The 18,999-nt window shown below is 42.2% G+C and overlaps 1 protein-coding gene and 1 long non-coding RNA gene across 23 annotated transcripts in view; one reads left to right on the plus strand and one right to left on the minus strand.

Moving 5' to 3' along the window:
* Positions 1-18,999, minus strand: part of TACC1 (transforming acidic coiled-coil containing protein 1) — a 99,408-nt gene that overhangs the window by 68,595 nt on the left and 11,814 nt on the right. For 9 of the 22 annotated variants that reach the window (XM_019748115.2, XM_019748118.2, XM_019748120.2 and 6 more), the window contains exon 2: positions 14,171-14,313. The exons of 6 other annotated variants lie outside the window; for them this stretch is intronic. Coding sequence is in view for 4 of the 16 variants with exons in the window: in XM_074329629.1 (XP_074185730.1) it covers positions 8,261-8,337 (77 nt within the window). In the remaining 12 variants the exon portion in view is untranslated. Of the gene's footprint in view, positions 1-8,260; positions 8,411-14,170; positions 14,314-18,999 lie in introns of those variants that run through there. 7 more of the 22 variants (XM_074329629.1, XM_074329611.1, XM_074329617.1 and 4 more) reach the window with 6 other exon arrangements.
* Positions 251-15,828, plus strand: LOC141571035 (uncharacterized). The gene is made up of 3 exons (XR_012495512.1): positions 251-8,088; positions 14,905-15,019; positions 15,205-15,828. It is a non-coding gene; the product is annotated as an uncharacterized LOC141571035 (long non-coding RNA).

Genomic DNA, 18,999 nt, shown 5'->3' on the forward strand with positions numbered 1-18,999 from the left:
GCAGAGCAAAAAACCCTAAAGGAAAACATGATAGGTTTATTTATATTAAAGAGTAACATGACCGCTAAATGTAATGTGGCATTCTGGAACAGAAAGGGGATATCAGGTAAAAACTAAGGAAATCTGAATAAAGTATGGGCTTTAGTTGATAATTATATACTAATGATGCTCTCAGGAATTATAACAAAAGTACCATTCTAATATAAAATATTAACAATAGGGGAAACTGCCTATGGCGTCTATGGGAACTATCTGTATACTGCATAAATTTTCTCCAAATCTAAAACTGTTCTAAAATAAATAGTTAATTAAAAAGTGCCTCCCCCTCAAAACTAAACAAACAAAAACCAAAAATGGTGGACAAGGGTTAATAGATTTGTGCACAATGCCTAGGCATACAAATGTCTGGATTCAGGCTGTCTAGGTTTAAATCTTAATTTTGTCACTCTATGAGAGCTTGGGCAAATTATTTAATCTCTCTGGGCCTGTTTCCTCTGGTATAAAACGGGAATTTAACACTACTTTTTAGGGTTATTTTGAGAATCATATGAGTTAATGCATGTAAGAGACTACCATTTTCCTAGCACATAGGAAGTGCTCAGTAAATGTTAGCTGGCTTCATCATATAAATAACTCTCCCAAATAAATATAGAAAAATTAGTATCTCAATACAAAATTGGCAAAGGGAAATAAATAAGAAATTAAGGAATTACAAATGGCTAATAAAAAAGGACTAATAAAATGTACCAGCATAGTAACAGTCCTCTCTGGGTGGTGAGATTATGGGTGATTTATTTTCTTTACAGTTTTCTGGGCTTTTTTAGATTTTTCAAAATGTACTTTATGATTATAAAAGGAATATGTGCCTGTTATAGAAAATTTAAAAAATCATAAAAATGAAAATGTTTATACGTGCTACTGAATTGCTAATATACAAAAATGAAGACAAGGTAAGAAGTTGAAAACAAAACTCTAGCCCCCTGAATGTGCTGCCTGGGGTAGGCAGTGAGGTGCTGGGGATAATCACAGGAAGCTGTGTTGCAGGTACCCCCACCATTTGGTTGAGCCCCTCTGTGAGAATACCGCTCCCCAGTTTAGTGCAGGGCAACATGGTGACTTGACCAACCCCTCATCTGAAAACCTCCATCTATGGCTGCTAGCGTTAAGTCCAAACTCCCACCTGGCCACAAAGATCTTGCACTCAGCCCTATCCACCTCTCCAGACTCACAACTTCCCAGTCTCCCCGGCCCATTCCACATCTGCCCTCCCCCCAAATCCTCACCACTGCCCACATCCAGCAGGCCTCTAACAACACCGGGTCATGTTTGCACATGCTTTCCTATCACCTGGACTGCCCTTCCCCGACCCCCCTACCTGGCAACTCACTCTTCCTTCCAGACTCCTTCAAGGGTCAGTGTCTTCTCTGGGAACAGGTGGGTTCCCTGAGGCTCATCACTCAAGACCTCTGGCCCTCACAGTGATTCCAGTCTCCTGCCTGCCTGCCTGCCTGTCCCAAGCACCTGCCCACAGCTCGATCCTCTTTGGATACTCAGTGCCCAAGTCTGGCTCACAGCAGATTCTCAGCAAATATCTTAGGGTGAAAAGTCTGGCTGCAGGTAGGGTAGCGGGGAGGGCAGGGAAAGATTTTAGATGGCATACTGCCATCTGAAGGCAGGCTAGCATTCTTTCATGCAAAGCTGGCAGACTGTCACCAGCCAAGAAGAAAAAGCCAGAGAGAGAGAGAGAGAGAGAGAAAGAGAGAACAATTAAACACACACACACACACACACACAAACTCAAGAAACCCCACACAGCCAAAACAATCTTGAAAAAGAACAAAGTTGAAGGACTCATACTTCCAGAATTTGAAACTTATTACAAAGTTATACTATTCAAAACAGTGTGGTACTAGCATAAGGGTAGACATACAGACCAATGGAATACAAGAGAGGGTCCAGAAATAAATCCTCACATATACAGTCAATTAATTTTCAACAAGGGTTCTAAAACCATCCAATGGGGGAAAGGATAATCTTTTCAACAAATGGGGCCAGGAAAACGGGATCTACATGCAAAAGATTAGAGGAGCCCGTACCTTACACGATATGCAAAACTTTCATCAAAATGGATCAAAGACCTAAACTTAAGTGCTAAAACTATAAAACTCTTAGAATAAGACGTAGGGGAAAATCTTCATGACATTGGATTTGGCAATGATTTCTTGGATATAACACCAAAAGCACAGGCAACAAAGAAAAAATAGAAAAACTGGACTTCATCAAAATTAAAAACTTCTGTGCATCAAAGGACACTGTCAACCCAGTAAAAGGCAAACCTCAGAATGGGAGAAAATATTTGCAAATCACATATCTGATAAGGGATTAATATCCATAATATGTAAAGGATGCCTGTAACTCAACAACAAAGCAAACAACCTAATTCAAAACTGAACAAAGGACTTGAACAGACATTTCTCCAAAGAAGATATACAGATGGCCAAGAGGCACATGAAATTACAATCAACATCACTAATCATTAGGGGAAATACAAATTTAAAAAATGCCACTTCAGGGCCGGACCGGTGGCTCAGGCGGTTAGAGCTCCATGCTCCTAACTCTGAAGGCTGCCGGTTCGATTCCCACATGGGCCAGTGGGCTCTCAACCACAGGTTGCCGGTTCAATTCTTTGTGTCCCACAAGGGATGGTGGGCAGCGCCCCCTGCAACTAAGATTGAACAGGGCACCTTGAGCTGAGCTGCCGCTGAGCTCCCGAATGGCTCAGTTGGTTGAAGTGCGTCCTCTCAAGGTTGCCGGTTCAAGTCCCGCAAGGGATGGTGGGCTGTGCCCCCTGCAACTAGCAACGGCAACTGGACCTGGAGCCGAGCTGCACCCTCCACAACTAAGACTGAAAGGACAACAACTTGAAGCTGAACGGCACCCTCCACAACTAGGATTGAAAAGACAACAACTTGACTTGGAAAAAAGGCCTGGAAGTACACACTGTTCCCCAGTAAAGTTCTGTTCCCCTCCCCCAATAAAATCTTTAAAAAAAAAAATGCCACTTCACACCTATTAGGATAGGTATTAATAACAATAGTAATAAAAGAAAGGAAAAACAGAAAAGAACAGGTGTAGGTAAGAATGTGAAGAAACTGGAACCCTCATTCATTGCTGGTGGGAATGCAAAGTGGTTAAGTCCTATGGAAAACAGTTTGGCAGTTCCTCAAAACATTAAACATAGAGTTACCACATGATCCAGCAATTCCACTCCTAGGCATATACCCCAAAGAAGTGAAAGCAGGGACTTGGATACTTACACACCTATGTTCATAGCAGAATTGTTCACAACAGGCAACCCAAGTGTCCATCAACAGATGAATGGATAAACAGAATGTGCTATATACGTACACAAAATGGAATATTATTTAGCCATAAAAAGGAATGAAATTCTGATACATGCTACAACATGGATGAACCATTAAGGGCATTATGCTAAGTTAAGTAAACCAGGCAAAAAGGATAAACATTGTTATGATTCCACTTATAGGAGACCTGGAATAAGCAGATAGAGACAAAAAGTAGAATAAAGGTTACCAGGGGCTAGTGGAGGGGCGAAGGGGGAGTTACATTTAATGAGTGCAGAGTTTCTGTTTGTTATGATGAAAAGTTCTGGAAATGGATAGTTGTGATGGTTATACAACACTGTGAATGTATTTGATGGCACTGAATTGTACACTTAAAAATGATTAAAATGGTGAATTTTATGTTATGCACATTTTACCACAATAAAAAATGCAGAAAAAAAGCACCCCACAATAGCTACCATGAGCTTCCCTTAGAAGCTGGACCTCCACGTTCCATGGTCATTCGAGATGCTACCAGTTCATTTCCTGGCCTTGGGTTAACAAACTCATACATCCTGCAGCCCACTCTGGCTACTAACCAACTCAGACATTAGATAATCTTCTTTGCTAATTCAGGACACCAGCAGCTATGCCCCCCTTTTTTCCTTTTCTCTTCTTGATTTTTAATACAGAAACATGTACCAGTTGGGAGAAGCTGTGGGGTGAAAGAAGGGTTGAGGTACAGTTGGCCACTGAAGCTAAAACAGAGAAGACACTGTAGAGCGAAACTACACTTGAAGCCCCTTAGAATTTCAGTCCTTCATAGAGTATCTCTCTTACCTTTCAATGATTTGCAGAGAGGGATTTTTCTGCCTTTATTAACTCTTTTTGCTACTTCAACTATTACTCAGTCTAGAAGTTGTGATATCTAAGCTCAACACAAATAATTCCCTTGACATGCAATTCAAACCATTTCCTTTTAGGTTGGCTTCGCCGAGATAGAGCCAGCCAACATCCCTTAACAACTATATATTTCCATGTCTCTCAAGTCCCTCCTCCACCTTGAATTCTTTGAACTTTTCTTCATATAGCTGGTTTTTCTGGGTCTTTCCCACAAACTTTCTCTAAATCTCTCTTTTAATTGTACACTAAATCATTTCACATGGACATTCTGTAGCAACTTAAATGTTTTTAATGACAATACAAATTGGGTGGGGAGAAGGTGGCGAAAATATTATGAACTTGAAAGCAATGGGTTTCAGAAATATGGTTCCCTACATTTACTTCTTTTGAGTCATGTTTTCCTGTGTCTGAAACTTCAAAGCCAGCGCCTTCCTCTTCATGTCAGGGACATCTGTCCCACAGGGACTTAGCCATCAAGACGCACCCCAGCCTCGTGGCTGCTGACTTTGAAGTTCACTAGAAAGAACACTGTAGAACCTGCATCTCACTCACGCGATCAGAAAGGTGCACGGCAAAAACACTCCAGACCTCAGAAACTGTGCCTGGCTTTGCCACTGACCGATTATCCCATTATGATATATTCCAAGTGCACATAAAGATGGGTCTAGAAACTTAAAGAGAATTGACAGCAGGTGCACATCTTGCATTCCAGGCAGACATGCTCAACAAGTACGAGATGAATTAGTTACACACCATATCCCCTAATGAATAATAGACTCTGCTTTATGGCATCCTTCAGTTCTCGCCACAAATTATTTACTGCTCTTAGGAAACCCATGCTGGCCACATTGCCGAAAACAACCAACTAAGGAACTGGCAACTTCGAATGTTTCGCCAAAGTACCATCTCCCCAAACACAGGTTCATCCTCTTGATCATTCTGGAAAATGGAAATTAACGGAGGAGAAAATTAACTTGAGAATGTTAATGCCTCGCTTCTGTAAGAAGCCTTGCTGAATTAGCACACAGATCAGCCTTCCCTTCAGAAGAGATCCTGACTTACTCAAAAATATATTTCCCAAAGAACCTTGTACAGTGTCTGCTTTACGGGTACATATACAGTGAAAGTCAATAATAACTCAGATATTGAGCACTCATTAAGTACCAAGCCCTGCACTAACATTATACACCACTTTAAAAAGTAGATATAATTATTAGTATTGCCATTTCAAAGATGCCAAAATTTGCCCAACGAAAGAGTAAAACAATTATTTTCCAAAGCTTCCTAAACTAAGCTAGACAGAGATCAGCTGGAATTTCAACCCGGGTTGGCTTCACTCTCCAGCTTCTGCATTTAATCACCATATTGTGCAGCCTCCCTGAATAAATGAAGTGAAATTTCCCCTTGCTTTCACCAAAGCCAGCTCATTTGTTTCCTTGAGGAAGGTAGACAGCTACAATTCTAAAAAATAATGAGTTTTATCTTAAAATCAGACATTTCTTTTCATGTACATCCATACTTGTTTGTATTTCACAATAGAGTTCTGCTTAGAGATTTATCTGGTTACATTTAGTACTTGATTAAATTATTCCGAAACGTAAATTGGGAACATTTTGAAACATAATTTCTCCCTCAAAAGAGAAATGCCAGCAGCAATGCTTTCCTTGAGAGATTTTCATGTATTTCCTTTTTTAAAAAGGAACAATAGATTTTGAAAATGCAACAGCCAGAATATGAGAATTTCCTTGAGGTCAGTGTTATCCATGACAGCCACATGTCCGGCAGGAAATCTGCAGCTGTGTGACATTAATAATGAATTCCCCACTTTCTTAGACCCTGGAGAGACTTGTGGCTTGTATATCTGAACAAGGAAGGACTTGGATAAAAAGCCTACTTTTTGCTTTTCATGCATATTACAGGCGTGGAATCTCATATTTCCAAAGGGACTTTCACCAGCTACACACCAAGTGGTTTGCAGGGTTGACTCGTTAAGCAGAGCCCGCACACTGACGAGGCCAGTGACCCCAGCACTGCCTGCATGCACTTATGTGCTTCTTAATGTACTCACTTGAGTAGCGTAGGGCATCCGGGCTGTAGTCCCAGGTGAAGACCAATGATGGGCTTTTATGTTCATCTTTTTTTAGGTAAGCTTTGCTACATATATAGGGTACATGAAGAACTTACTGGAGAGAGAGATCCTCTATCTATTGCCAAACAACGAGATAATTTAATTGAGAATCAAATTCTTAACCCTATCAACTGAATCCTACACAGAAAGCACTGAGTTCATTTCTTCAGCATGCTATCAGTGAATGGTTCCAATATTTACTTTCAAGTTACACAATAAAACCAGCCACATGTTCACAAAGATTAGTCAACTTTTACCCTTGGTTAAAACAATACAGTGTTCACGGATAAAACTATAAATTGTTATCCATATATACACGATCTTATGTCACCCTCAGAATGGCCTACGAAGCATTGGTTTCATTCCCCTTTTATAAACAAGGAAACAGACACAGAGAGGTTAAGGAACAGATAAAAGGTGCAGAGCCCAGAATTAAACCCATGGCTACCTGCCTCCAAAACTCTTAACTTCATCTCAGTGTTCTATTGCCTCTGATGTTTGTTGTTTAAAAAGTTAAATCAACTTTGGCCCTTTCCTCTTAGTATTAGGTCTTAAGTACTGCTAATTCAGATTTCTCCCTTATTCAGGAAGAATTAAAGAAAAAAAACGGGCTGTGTTCTGCCAGCCAAAATAAAAGTTTGTTTCTAGGTTAGCCCCACCTCTCCTAAAGGAGGAAGCTGCAGTATGAGCTCTGGAATTAGGCAACTGGGGTCCAGGACTTCTACCTGTGTGACCTTGGACAAGTCACTTAATCTCTCTGTGCTTCAGTTTCCTCCCCAGTAAAATGAGGCAATAATAGAGACTCAGTGTTCTTGGGGATTTGTAACACGATTTAGAACAGGGTTTAACACATTTTACATGCTCAGTCATTCTCAGCTTATGATTAATAAGCTGACTGAACTAAGTTTAGATTGGTGATCACACACAAACCAGGAGGCACAACTAACATATTTAATTATCCTTTGGATATTTGGAAGATATTAATACTGTGCCTTGAAAAGATGATAAAAAAAAGCCCTCCCCTGGTCCAGGCTGCCTACAAGTGATGACTAAATGTATCTTTCTCTAAATAGCTTTGGCATTGTCTGAATTAAAATAGACTATGGATTCCTTGACATTACCTCATCTGCAAGACACTCTAAAACTTTTTAAATTAAATGCTTAAAGATTGTTTGGGTTCTCAAATAAATAGTTATCAACAAACACATCCTCTCCTTGGCAAGAAGCATGGCCATCTTTCAAACCGTGCAACTTGCTCTAAATCACATTCGCTAAAAAACGTCCCTTCGCAGCTTGCATTTCAGTACTTGGTGTCCCTAATTGTTGCCGTCCCAGAACAAAAGCCTAATTGCTGCTGGTACAATACAGCCCTTTCTCTGAGATCATCAAGAAGCCCTCGGAACAAACAAGAGAGGGAGTTCCTGTGAGTAGCAAGCATTGCATCAAAATCCCTGGACCCTGAAGGCCAGCACGAGTTGAGTTATCTTTGAGACTTGAGCTCCTTGCTGCTCTCTCCCCCTCCCTGCAAATAGCTCTGGCTCGTGAATGTTTCGGAGCCCTTTAAGGCACGTGTATTCTCCTGCTTGGACAAGTCTGGAAAAACTCGGGGTCCCTTCTCCCACCCGCGAGCGTGAACAGGGCAGCAGCCCCGCTTGGGAGGGATTCTGTCATGGTGGGATCTTCGTCGGGCGGACGCCCCCAAAACCTCGCAGGGTGAGGCTTGAGGACGGGTGTCCCACCAGGCCAACCCCTGAGTTCCTGCGCCCCTGCGGACGCGAGCGGGAACCCCACCTTCCCAGCCCTGTGGGACAGGCGCGGAAGCTTCCATTCCGGGCTGGCACGCAAACCCCCAAACAGCGGCCCCGGGGAGGGCTCTGGGACTCACGCGGTCTCTCTGGCTCTCGGGGGCTTCTCCCCGGCCGGCTCCCGGTCCCTCGGGGACTGAGAGTGGGAGCCTCCCATGGCTCGCAGCTCGTGCCTTGGCTGTGCCCGGCCCGTGCTCCGCGGCGCGCGGGCCCGACCTGGACCCGAGGCGGGGAGGAGGCAGCGGGGCGGGAGGAAGGGTGGGGCGAGGGGTGGGCGGGGGTGGCGGGGAGCCCTGCCTCAGGGTCCCGGCCTCCGGGAAAGCCGGTGCTGGAGACTTCGCCAGTTGCAGGACTCAGCCTGCGCCGCGGCGCGGAACACCCACTCGGGAACAGCGCCGGGCGATGCTGATGCCCAGATCACGCAGAGGCCCGGGTAGCGGGCGCCGCATCTCCCAGACAGGGAGCCCAGCGGCGGAGAGCAACAGGTGGAGTGGAATGGACGCCTGGGCGCGCCCCCGGGGCCCCGCGGTCTGGGAAGACGTCGGTGCTCTGCTCTCCCAGTCCTGGGCTACACCGCAGCGCTGGGGCAGCGGGCAGGCACCTGGGGAGCTCCAGCTCGAAACTAGAAGCGGGGCTGCAGGGAAGAGGCCGGGAGGGGCAGCTCTGCAGAAAACCACCAGTAGGGGGCGGTGTGCTCCGGGATTGGGACACTGAGCCTGTCTTTCAAAGCCAGCAGCTTCTGCCACCCGCCACCCGGAGTGAGGCCTGGGCTGAGTTCTACAGAAAACTGGGTTAATCTTGGTTCTGTCCCTCACTAGCTGAGTGAGTTGGGACAAGTTACTTGGTCCTCTCCGAGTTTTGTTTTTTTCATCTGTAAAATGAGGGAGTACCTCTTATTTGGTTCTGACAACCAATGAATGAATGCTCTTCTAAACTGTCTCAGAAAAGAAATGCACCCTTTCCTTCCCATTGCACTTGTGATCACCTAATAAATACCCTTTCAGAATACTGCATGCTCTTTCTCATCCATTCCTGTCTCCCACCTCCTCCTCTCCTCCATCCCAGCGTTTTGTTTTGTTTTTACAAAGATTGGAATGCCCTCTTCTGCTAACACCTATTTACCCTTCCAGATGCAACTCAAACCTCCCTTCTATAACACTATCCTGCATCCTGATAGTACATCGTTTTTGTTATTGACTGTTTCCTTCATGAAAATGTAAACTCAGTGAAGACAGAATTTTATTTTTTCACTGTACCCCAGCATTGCTTGGCACATAGGGGACACTCATAGTTGCTGATAAATGCATTTGTCCTACATGCATGTTATCACCTTCCTTCCCAGAGTTCCGGTAGCACACTTGTTAATCCCTTTAACGTAGCATTTACCAATCTTATTTTGTAATTTTCTCTTCACTTGTCTGTCTTTCCACTACAATCTGAGTTCTTTAATGGCAAGAACGTTTTCTTATCTCTGTATCCAAGCTCAGTGCATGGCACAGTGCCTGTATCCTGGTTTGTATACAATATTTGCTGAATGAATGAATGAGCCTGTGGCTAGGCACACAGAATGGTATTCAACGTTAACTATCATTCTTGACTAGAAGCTCTAGGAGAGTAAAGATGTATGTGGCTACATTTTAATGTTTCCAGAAAAGACCAGGAAACTCATAATAGAGACATATTTACAACAGATCTCTCTTCTTTTATGTCAAAGTTTGACTTTCTGTTTATACATTATCTTCACTCTATTATAGCCAGAGGGTTCATAGAGTTCACGATGCTGCCACATTGTAGACATACACATCGGAGTATTTGGGGGTGGGAAAATAAACATTAATTAGTAAAAGTGTAGTGAGACCGGAATTGAGATTTTTACAGGAAGCATTTAAAATAGTTGAAGAAAAGTTGACTCTTGGCAGATAAATCTTTTTTTAAGTCCAAATTCTTCACACATTCTATCTGGAATATTTTGGTAATGTGGTTGAAGCGCCATTGATAATGCACACATAACCCCGTGGTCCCTTCCGGAGGAGCACTCAACTTCTCCTAGTGAAAATGTTCCTTTATTCCCGGTGGGCCATTCCAAGGGAAAATGGGAGGGGAAGTGACAGAAGAGGAAGGTAGGAATGAGAAAGTCATCTTTCTACTGAGTAAACCAGATGGGCTTTTGGGTAGAGTTTTATTACTACTAGTGCCGAAAGACACAGGGTAGTGCCACTAAAATGGTTTAAAAGGAAAAGAAAAAAGTGAACCCCATATCCTATTGTGTGGTGCAGAGAAACTGAGATAATGAAAGGGAAAGGAGTCTGTAAAATAATGTGAAACATCTGTATGGGGCCCAAAGTGCATCTCTGCAGAGTCGCTTGTGTTTCCTGGTTTTGCTGCCCTGGCTGGTACAAACATATGGTCAGCTGAGGCTTCACACTCAGGGAAGTGAAGGCAGTAAAGGAGAAGCCTTGTCTTTGAGAAATAAACTTGCAAGGGCTTAATTTTGAGGGAAAATGCCCAGGATAGACCTCAGAGCCCCAAATATATAATGATTTGTCCTTCCCATGGAAGCAGAGCCAAGATCTGTTTCTCTATCCAGGAGACTGGCTGCAGATCGCCAACAAAGGAAAAGCCTATGGGATATCTGCAAATCCTCTGCTTAATGTCCCTTGGTTTAAAATTCTACTTGCTTTTTATATTTTAATTAAAAAATGAAAAGCCTCAGGATCCCTAATGAAGATACAGAATTGTTACCATGCAATCACAAGTTCTCTGAGAGAAATTACTCAAGAAATGGAAACACCTTCTCCCCCTTGGAGTGATTCTGAAGTTGTGCAGTTAGAGGCCCGCTCTAAATGTGGACCACTCTGTTGTCATCTGACCCATTGACTGAGCCAGTAATGCCAGTTCTGGGGCTCAGAACCATTCACACAGATGGAGAGTTCTCCTTCAAGTGGAAGGCAGGAAGATAATAGCTGGGGGCCATTTGGTATTGCATTTGATATGGAATAAAGGGAAAATAAAACCTGACAATTTTATGGTGTCCTGTAGTTTCAGACTAATGTGACGGAAGAAGGAGAAGGAAGAGAAGAGGAGGGGGGCAGCCACGTTTTGCAATCCCGGGGTAGGTGGGTTACTGAACATGATGGACAGCTGCGGTTGAAAGAGACAAATGGCCCGTGGTGGAGTCTAGGAGGGGTAGTACTTTACACCCAATATTAAGGTTTCCATCTGTGCATTATAGTTCTGTCAGTAAGGCATGTTTTTAAACATTGAAAAAATAGTAAAGAAAGAAAATTTAAGAAACTGAAATGCAGGATTGCCCTCGAGATTGCAAAATACACCCTTCAGTCATCAAACCCTACCCCCCAGAATGCTACCTAGGGATAGGAGCTAACAGGGTCTTTGCTTGGTGGTTGACAAAAGAAACCACAGTTATAACAGTGGGAAATGATGATAACAGTAGGTAATATTTGTTGAGCCCTTTTTATGTGCCAGACTCTGTTCTAAGGGCCTTAGATTTATTAGCTCATTTAACGTTTGCCACAACCGTATGGGTAGGTATTTTTAGGATACTCAATTAACAAATGAGTAAAATGAAGCATAGAAAGGTGAAACATACCCAAGGCCACACAGCTAGAAAGTGGCAGAGCTAGGATTCCAACCTAGATAGGCTAGGTTCAGAGCTGTAAAATAGAGCTTAGCCTCCGTGCTGCATTTCTTTAAGTCTTACACTGTGCACACCATTTTAAGATGAAGAAACTGAGGGTTAGAGAGGTAAGTGGCAATCCAGTATTTAAAAACAGTTCTGTCTTGATTACAAAACTGATGTTCAAGATGGATTCCCCCCCTTCCCCGGGCAATCATGCCAAATGGGTACTACCCTTCAAAGCAGCCGTCTTGGGAAGTTATATGCTTATCACAGATTTGCACCATCTTTCTTTTCTTTTTTTTGGAAATTATTTAAATGCAAATTTATAAAGGATAAATTGGATTTACTACTGAAGAGCCACATATTGTTCTTAAAATCAAGTGGCGTAAGTACTCCAACACTGTTCATCTTTTTCAAAATAGTTTTGGCTATTCTAGGTCTTTTGTCGTGCCATATAAAAATTAAAGTAAACTTGTAAACTTATTTTTTTTAAACCTGTTTGGTTTTCCACAGGGGTTATTTTTTTAAGTTTTGGTCAATGGGATGAAAACAGAAGTGTCAAGTTCAACTTCCAGGAAGTATCATTAATGGGAAGTGAAGTGATACTAGTCTGAATGTTGGTGTCCCCTCAAAATTCTTATGTTGAAATTCTAACCCCCAAATTTGAAGATATTAGGAGATGGGGTCTTTGGGAAATGCTTAAGTCATGAAGGTGGAGCCCTCTTTCACAGGATTAGTACCCTTATGAAAGATGCTCCGGAGACATCCCTTGCCCCTTCCACTACGTGGGGACATAGAAGGCACTGACTATGGACTAGGAAGAGGGTCTCACCAGAATGCAACCATGCTGGTGTCCTGATGCTGGATTTCCAGCCTCCAAAACCAAGAGAAATAAATTTCAGTTGTTGATAAGCTACCAAATTTGTGGTATTTTGTTATAGCAGCCCAAATGTACTAAGACAGAAGGTGAGCCCCCATTGTGGCTCTTTCTTTTCCCTGCTGGCTGAAATGCTGATGGGATAGCTGGATTCACACAGCCATGCTTACTCCTGAGGCCGAAGGAGCCGGACTCCATGGTACCGTGGAGCCTCCGAGCCTGCCTTCGATTGCCTACCTACAGATTTGTTTTATATGAGAGAAAAATAAGTAGTATGTTGCTGAGTCATGACTATTTTGGATTTCTATGAGACTCAGCCAAGGTAAATCCTAATCAATATTCTGGTCATCAAATTGGGGAGAAAGAGTCCCATTATCTTGTTGTCAAACCACATATACCTGGAAGAACTATGTCACTTAGCAGCCTGCTGTATCACTCCATCCTACTCTATAAAGAATGCTAATTAAATTAGCCCAAACCCTAACATAGGCAAACTTCATTTTCTTGCACTTTGCTTTATTGCACTTCGCAGATACTGTGCTTTTTTACAAATTGAAGGCTTGTGGCATCCCTAAGTCTATCAGCAACATTTTCCCAACAGTGTTTGCTCACTTCATGTCTCCGTGTCACATTTTGGCAATTTGCACGATATTTCAAACTTTAAAATTATTTTTATATTTGTTATGGTGATCTGTGATCAGTGATGTTTGATGTTACTATTGTAATTCTTTTGAGGCACCACGAACCACGCCCATATACGATGGCAAACCATATACGATGGCAAACTTAATTAATAAATGTTGTGTATTCCAACTGCTCCACCAACCGACCATTCCCCTGTTTCTCTCCTTCTCTTCAGGTCTCCCTATTCCCTGAGATACAATAACATTGAAATTAGGCCAACTAATAACCCCACAGTGGCTTCTAAGTATTCAAGTGAAAGGAAGAGTCACGCATCTCTCACTTTAAATCAAAAGCTAGAAATGATTAAACTTAGTGAGGAAGTCATGTTGAAAGCAGAGATAGGCCAAAAGCTAGGCCTCTTGTGCCAAACAGTTAGCCAAGTTGTGAATGCAAAGGAAAAGTTCTTGAAGGAAATTAAAAGTGCTACTCCAATGAACACATGAATGATAGGAAAGTGAAGCATCCTTATTGCTGAGATGGAGAAAGTTTTATGGTCTGGATAGGAGATCAAACCAGCCATAACATTCCCTTAATCCAAAACCTAATTGCGCTGGTCTGGAACAGAACCGCAATATCTCCAAGGTATGTCTGTACTTCCTAAAGTTTAGCTCTGGCTGAATCTATCCGTAAAATGCCCCGTCATCATTACTAAGCAAAATTATGCCCTATCCCAATTAAACGCTCTAACTGAATATTTTCATCCTCTTCTCCCTTAATGCTGTCCTGATTCATTCATTCATTCATTCATTCGCTCACTCATTCATTCAACAAATATATATAAATGCCTACCTTGATGACTGTCTTAATCTGAATTCATCTTTGCAAAAATGTTGGATGAGGTGAGAGATGCCTGAGGCCTGCTACCAGCTTCAAGATGACCTTCTTGCAAATCTATATCCGAGTTCCACCGCAGAGTATTGTTTTGGCACTGCCTAAACATAAGAAGAAAATCAAAACTAAGAGACTGATTCCTAGGACGGGGATGGAAGAACCCTTACAGGCCATCTAGATCCACCTTCTTATACAGAGGGTGCCAAAAAAAAAAAAGTATATACATTTTAAGAAAGGAAAAAAACTGTATTAAAATTGTAAAAACAATGGATGACGCTAGCATTCATTTGATTAACACCATCTTTTGAGTGAAGGTCATACTACACATTGCAACTGTAATTCAATTAGACTTGGAAAAGTAATAAATAGATAACATCTCTTAAAATGTGTACATTTTTTGGCACCCCTGGTATTAATATAAGTGAACCAAAATCGTAATGTTAGACACTTGCCCAATAGTGCCAAAGCTGGAAACAGGACTCAGATTTTATCCACCCCTACCTAGTCCTTTGTTCTTTCCTCGATCCTTATTTGATTCATTCATACTTAACCTAAATACAACGATTACATATCTGTTATTTTGATTAGAAAATAATTTATTATTATTTTTTTTAATTTAAAAACCATCCAGTTATACTCAATGTCAAAGAGAGAAATTCCCTTTGGTGATTTGTCTTTGAATTTATTCTCAGTTTACTCTGAAGAGTGAAACTGCCAGCCACCCAGGCAAGGACCTTTCCGCTGGCCTTGGAACCCTTGGGACTGAAGAAAATTAAGTCAGGTGAAAGTCACATGCTTCCTAACAAGGTAGGCTTTCAGTGCAAATTTCCAGCCAAATGCTTTCTGCCTAAGGCTAATTCTCAGAAATTCCTATATAATTCTACCAGTCACTCTGTGTGTGACTGTTCTCTAACACTTTGTGCCAGCAAAACTGAATTCTGGCAACAACAACAACAACAACAACAACAAAAGTCTTTGTTCCCTGTTTCAAGGTGATGCAACTGTCACCTGTAATAAGTTGGCAGTTTCAAGAGACCTTGTGCCTCCGACCTGTGAGCCTGCTCTCCTACTGTGGAAACAGCTGCCAAGCTCAGAATTTCACTCTGTCTTCAGACGGAGAGGAAGGAAAGCACCTTAATATAAAAAACTAAATACATTTTTAAAAAACCTCTTTTCTTTTTCATTCCATTTACTTGCCATTTCTATTCCTACCTAATGGTTCAGGGACAGTATACTCTTTGTGTGTTTCTCATTGATTTCTTTTTCTTTTCTTTTTTTTTTTTTTAAGCAGGCTATTTTTTGTGCCCTGGTGTTGTTTTCGCAGAGAGAACCTGCCTGTGAAAACATCCTGGGCTCGATAACCGCAAGTGTCTTCTTGGAATATTAACTCTTACTACTTTTGGGGGTCTCATGAAACTTTGGAATAGTGACTCACAGTAACCTTTAGGTATTTAAACATGGATTCCAACCCCACTGTCTGGTCTTGGGAGTGGAGGGAAAGGAGAGTTCATCCACCAATACTTTATTTCTACTGTCTGACCCAGCAGGTTCCAGATTTAGTCATTCCACTGAGAAATGACAAAGCAGACAGGAAAACCAAAAGGCTGGCAAGAGTCCTGAGGGCCTGGGTTCAAGGAAGCACTTTAATTTGTGAATCTTTGAAATTAAAATCAGTATGCATGGTTCATTGTATAAAAATAGCAGCATGAATATTTTTAAAAATGCTACTGTTCTCTGGCTGGGCAAAACAAACGGTCTATGGAGCCTGAAAATGCTACAAAGAAAGCAGAAGCAAACATTCAAAGGAAATGTCTAAAGAGAGACAAAGTAAATATAAAAAGTTTCTTAGGTTTGGAAGTTAAGATTGTCATAAGAGGTCATGTGGAGACTTTAATTGTTTACCTTAGGACATTTGTGAACCAGACAGAGCTGCCAAGTTGCAAGAATAAAACAGCTTTTGAACCTTAAGCAGGTTAAATAAAAGTAAGAGTAAGCACAGGTAGAACAGAACATCAGAGTCTCTCTTTCTTCAGGATGTCTAAATGCTTCCACCTTCCTGCAGAGAAAGGTCAGAAGTGCACTGGAATGACTCTGACAATCTTAACTTCCAAACCTAAGGAACTTTTTATATTTACTTTCCCACGGGCATAGGCGTTAGCATGGAAGAAAATAAAACTATCATACCTTACCAGGTGTGGTATATGCATAGATCAGTAAGGAACAGTGTTGTTTTTATTTATTTATTTATTTTTTTCCTAAGTCAAGTTGTTGTCCTTTCAATCTTAGTTGTGGAGGGTGCCGTCCAGCCCCAAGTTGCCGTCCCTCCAGTCCTAGCCACGGAGGGCGCAGCCCAGCTCCAGGTTCAGCCACGGCCGCCAGCCGCAGGGGGCACAGCCCACCATCCCTTGCAGGAGTCGAACCGGCAACCTTGTGGTTGAGAGGATGCGCTCCAACCAAACTGAGCCATCCGGGAGGCAGCTCAGCTCAAGGTGTTGTGTTCAATCTTAGTTGCAGGGGGCAGAACCCACCATCCCTTGCGGGATTCAAGGAGTTGAACCAGCAACTTTGTGGTTGAGAGCCCACTGGCCCATGTGGGAATCGAACCAGCAGCCTTCGGAGTTAGGAGCACGGAGCTCCAACCACCTGAGCCACAGGGCCGGCCCGGAACAGTGTTGTTTTGCTTTCTCCATGTTCCAGGGAGGGGATACATCCAATCAGGATTTGGTTTACGTAGTCTTCACTTTGAATTTTTCAATTTCAACTCCCGAGCTTTTTGTCTATGCTCAAATCAGTGGTCAACATTGCTATTGATACTGTAACCATTTTCTTGCACATCTGAGATCTACAAAGGTGTGGGCAGCAGAAGTGGGGGCCATAGACTCCATCTTTTGGCTCCCGGGCACCTCCATGAATAGTCCCTGGGAGAAAAGAGGAGCTCTGATCCTACCTCTAGGACAGAGCAGGGCAAAAGGGGAAGCAGGGGTTTGAGCAAGGTGGAATGAATGTGAGACAGAATTCCTGGTTGCCTGCATCACACCAGGCGTTAGGACAGTCGTAGGGCCCAAGAGCTGAAAGGGAATCATCTGATTCCAAACCTCACATGATCACGAATCCTCTGCTCAAGATTCCTGGCCAATGGTTGGCCAATCTCTGCCTGGAATTTTCAAAGATATTTCTGGCAGACACGGTGTTGTGGAACTCAGATCCCTCTCCAAGAAAGGACTTAGCTACCCAGCTTCAAGGAATGGGGGTTATCTGACAATCTCCAGCTGTTAGTGCCTGCAGAGTCTGCCTCTGCTTTCGAGCTGAGCTGAGTCTTCTCTGGCAGTCCTCAGCCAATGGCTGAGCCAGCTGATGGTATAAAGGCTTAACCATTTCTCCCAACATGGGACCCTGGTAACGGGCAGTCTTTGCTTTGGAGCTCTGCATTTGGAGCTCAGGCAGAGACTTAGTCCAACCTGCATCACAGTCTGAAGGCTCTGCTGCCCAGTCTTGGTTTTGCTCCTTTTCCTTTCCCAGGTTTTATTTCTCGATAAGCCTTAATACATGAAACACGGGATTTTTTTTTTTTAGGGTATGAAACTATTCTATATGATATGATAATGGTGGGAACACGACATTACAGAAAACCCATACACCTTTACAGCACAAAGAGTGAATCCAATGTGTGCCAATTAAAGAAAAATCATTTAGGAGATAATTCAATCCCAGGATTGAATGCAGACTGGACAAAACAATCTAACCATATTACAAATGTATGAAAACAACTTCACTGAAGGGGTTAGAGAAGAAAAAGGTTCTGACCTAACTAACTTTGGAAATGACTGGAGTCTGTAAAACTAAAGGCAAAAGAAATTGTACATAAACACTGTAATCTAGCTGATAAAGTTGTTTCCCATGGGAGCAGGTGTTAACAATTCTAACACCACATACATATGAAGCACTTAGCACAAGGCCCAGCTCAATAATACACGCATATTGCAATTGAACAACGAGTAAATGGATGGCAGATGGTGGAAGCCAGGTTTCTCAATGTTGGAATAGGAAGTTATAGATAAGCAAAGGGAGGTCTAGAAAGATCCACATAGTAATGGATTAGAGTTGGGCATATCAGTATGAATTCACGTCTTGCTTAATATAGATTCAGATGGTTACATATAGAAACAGTTATAAATGTGTGTGTATGTACACAGGTTAGTATACACACACACATCTTCTTGCTCTATCAGCTGAGACAGCCTAGGAGCAACAATGTCTCAGTAGCAGCAAACACACCTAGTACCCAGATCTTGGTTTTCAATACCGTTCTCCGATAAAAGGAACCAGGGCTACTTGAAGAAATGGTTGATTCTAGGATTGGGGCAGGAAATATATAAGATTAACCTGGAGTGTCTTACAGTGGCAGAATATAAAGAAGTGCTCAAAAAACAAACCAATGAACAAAAACAACACCCAAACCCACATTGGTATGTGTATAACAAAGGGACACAGAAGCCAACTGAAAGAATTCCCAATAGTCAAAGCTGGAACAAATTGAGCAATAAAATTAATAAATTAGTATTTGATTATAACCTGAAGTGTAAAATAAACAAGCATGAATCTCTACAAATATAAATAAATGACTTAACAAATAAATAAATCAAGAGAAGAGACAAATCTTCCATGAATAAGAATTCCAAATAATTTATATAGGTACTCCACACTCACTGAGGCAATGCATAACTCTCCATTCTTTAAGCATGGGCTATGCATAGTGACTTCCTTCTAAAGGGTACAGTATGGAAAGG

The sequence above is a fragment of the Rhinolophus sinicus genome, linkage group LG04 (genome assembly GCF_036562045.2).
Source record: "Rhinolophus sinicus isolate RSC01 linkage group LG04, ASM3656204v1, whole genome shotgun sequence".
Classification (NCBI taxonomy): Eukaryota; Metazoa; Chordata; class Mammalia; order Chiroptera; family Rhinolophidae; genus Rhinolophus; species Rhinolophus sinicus.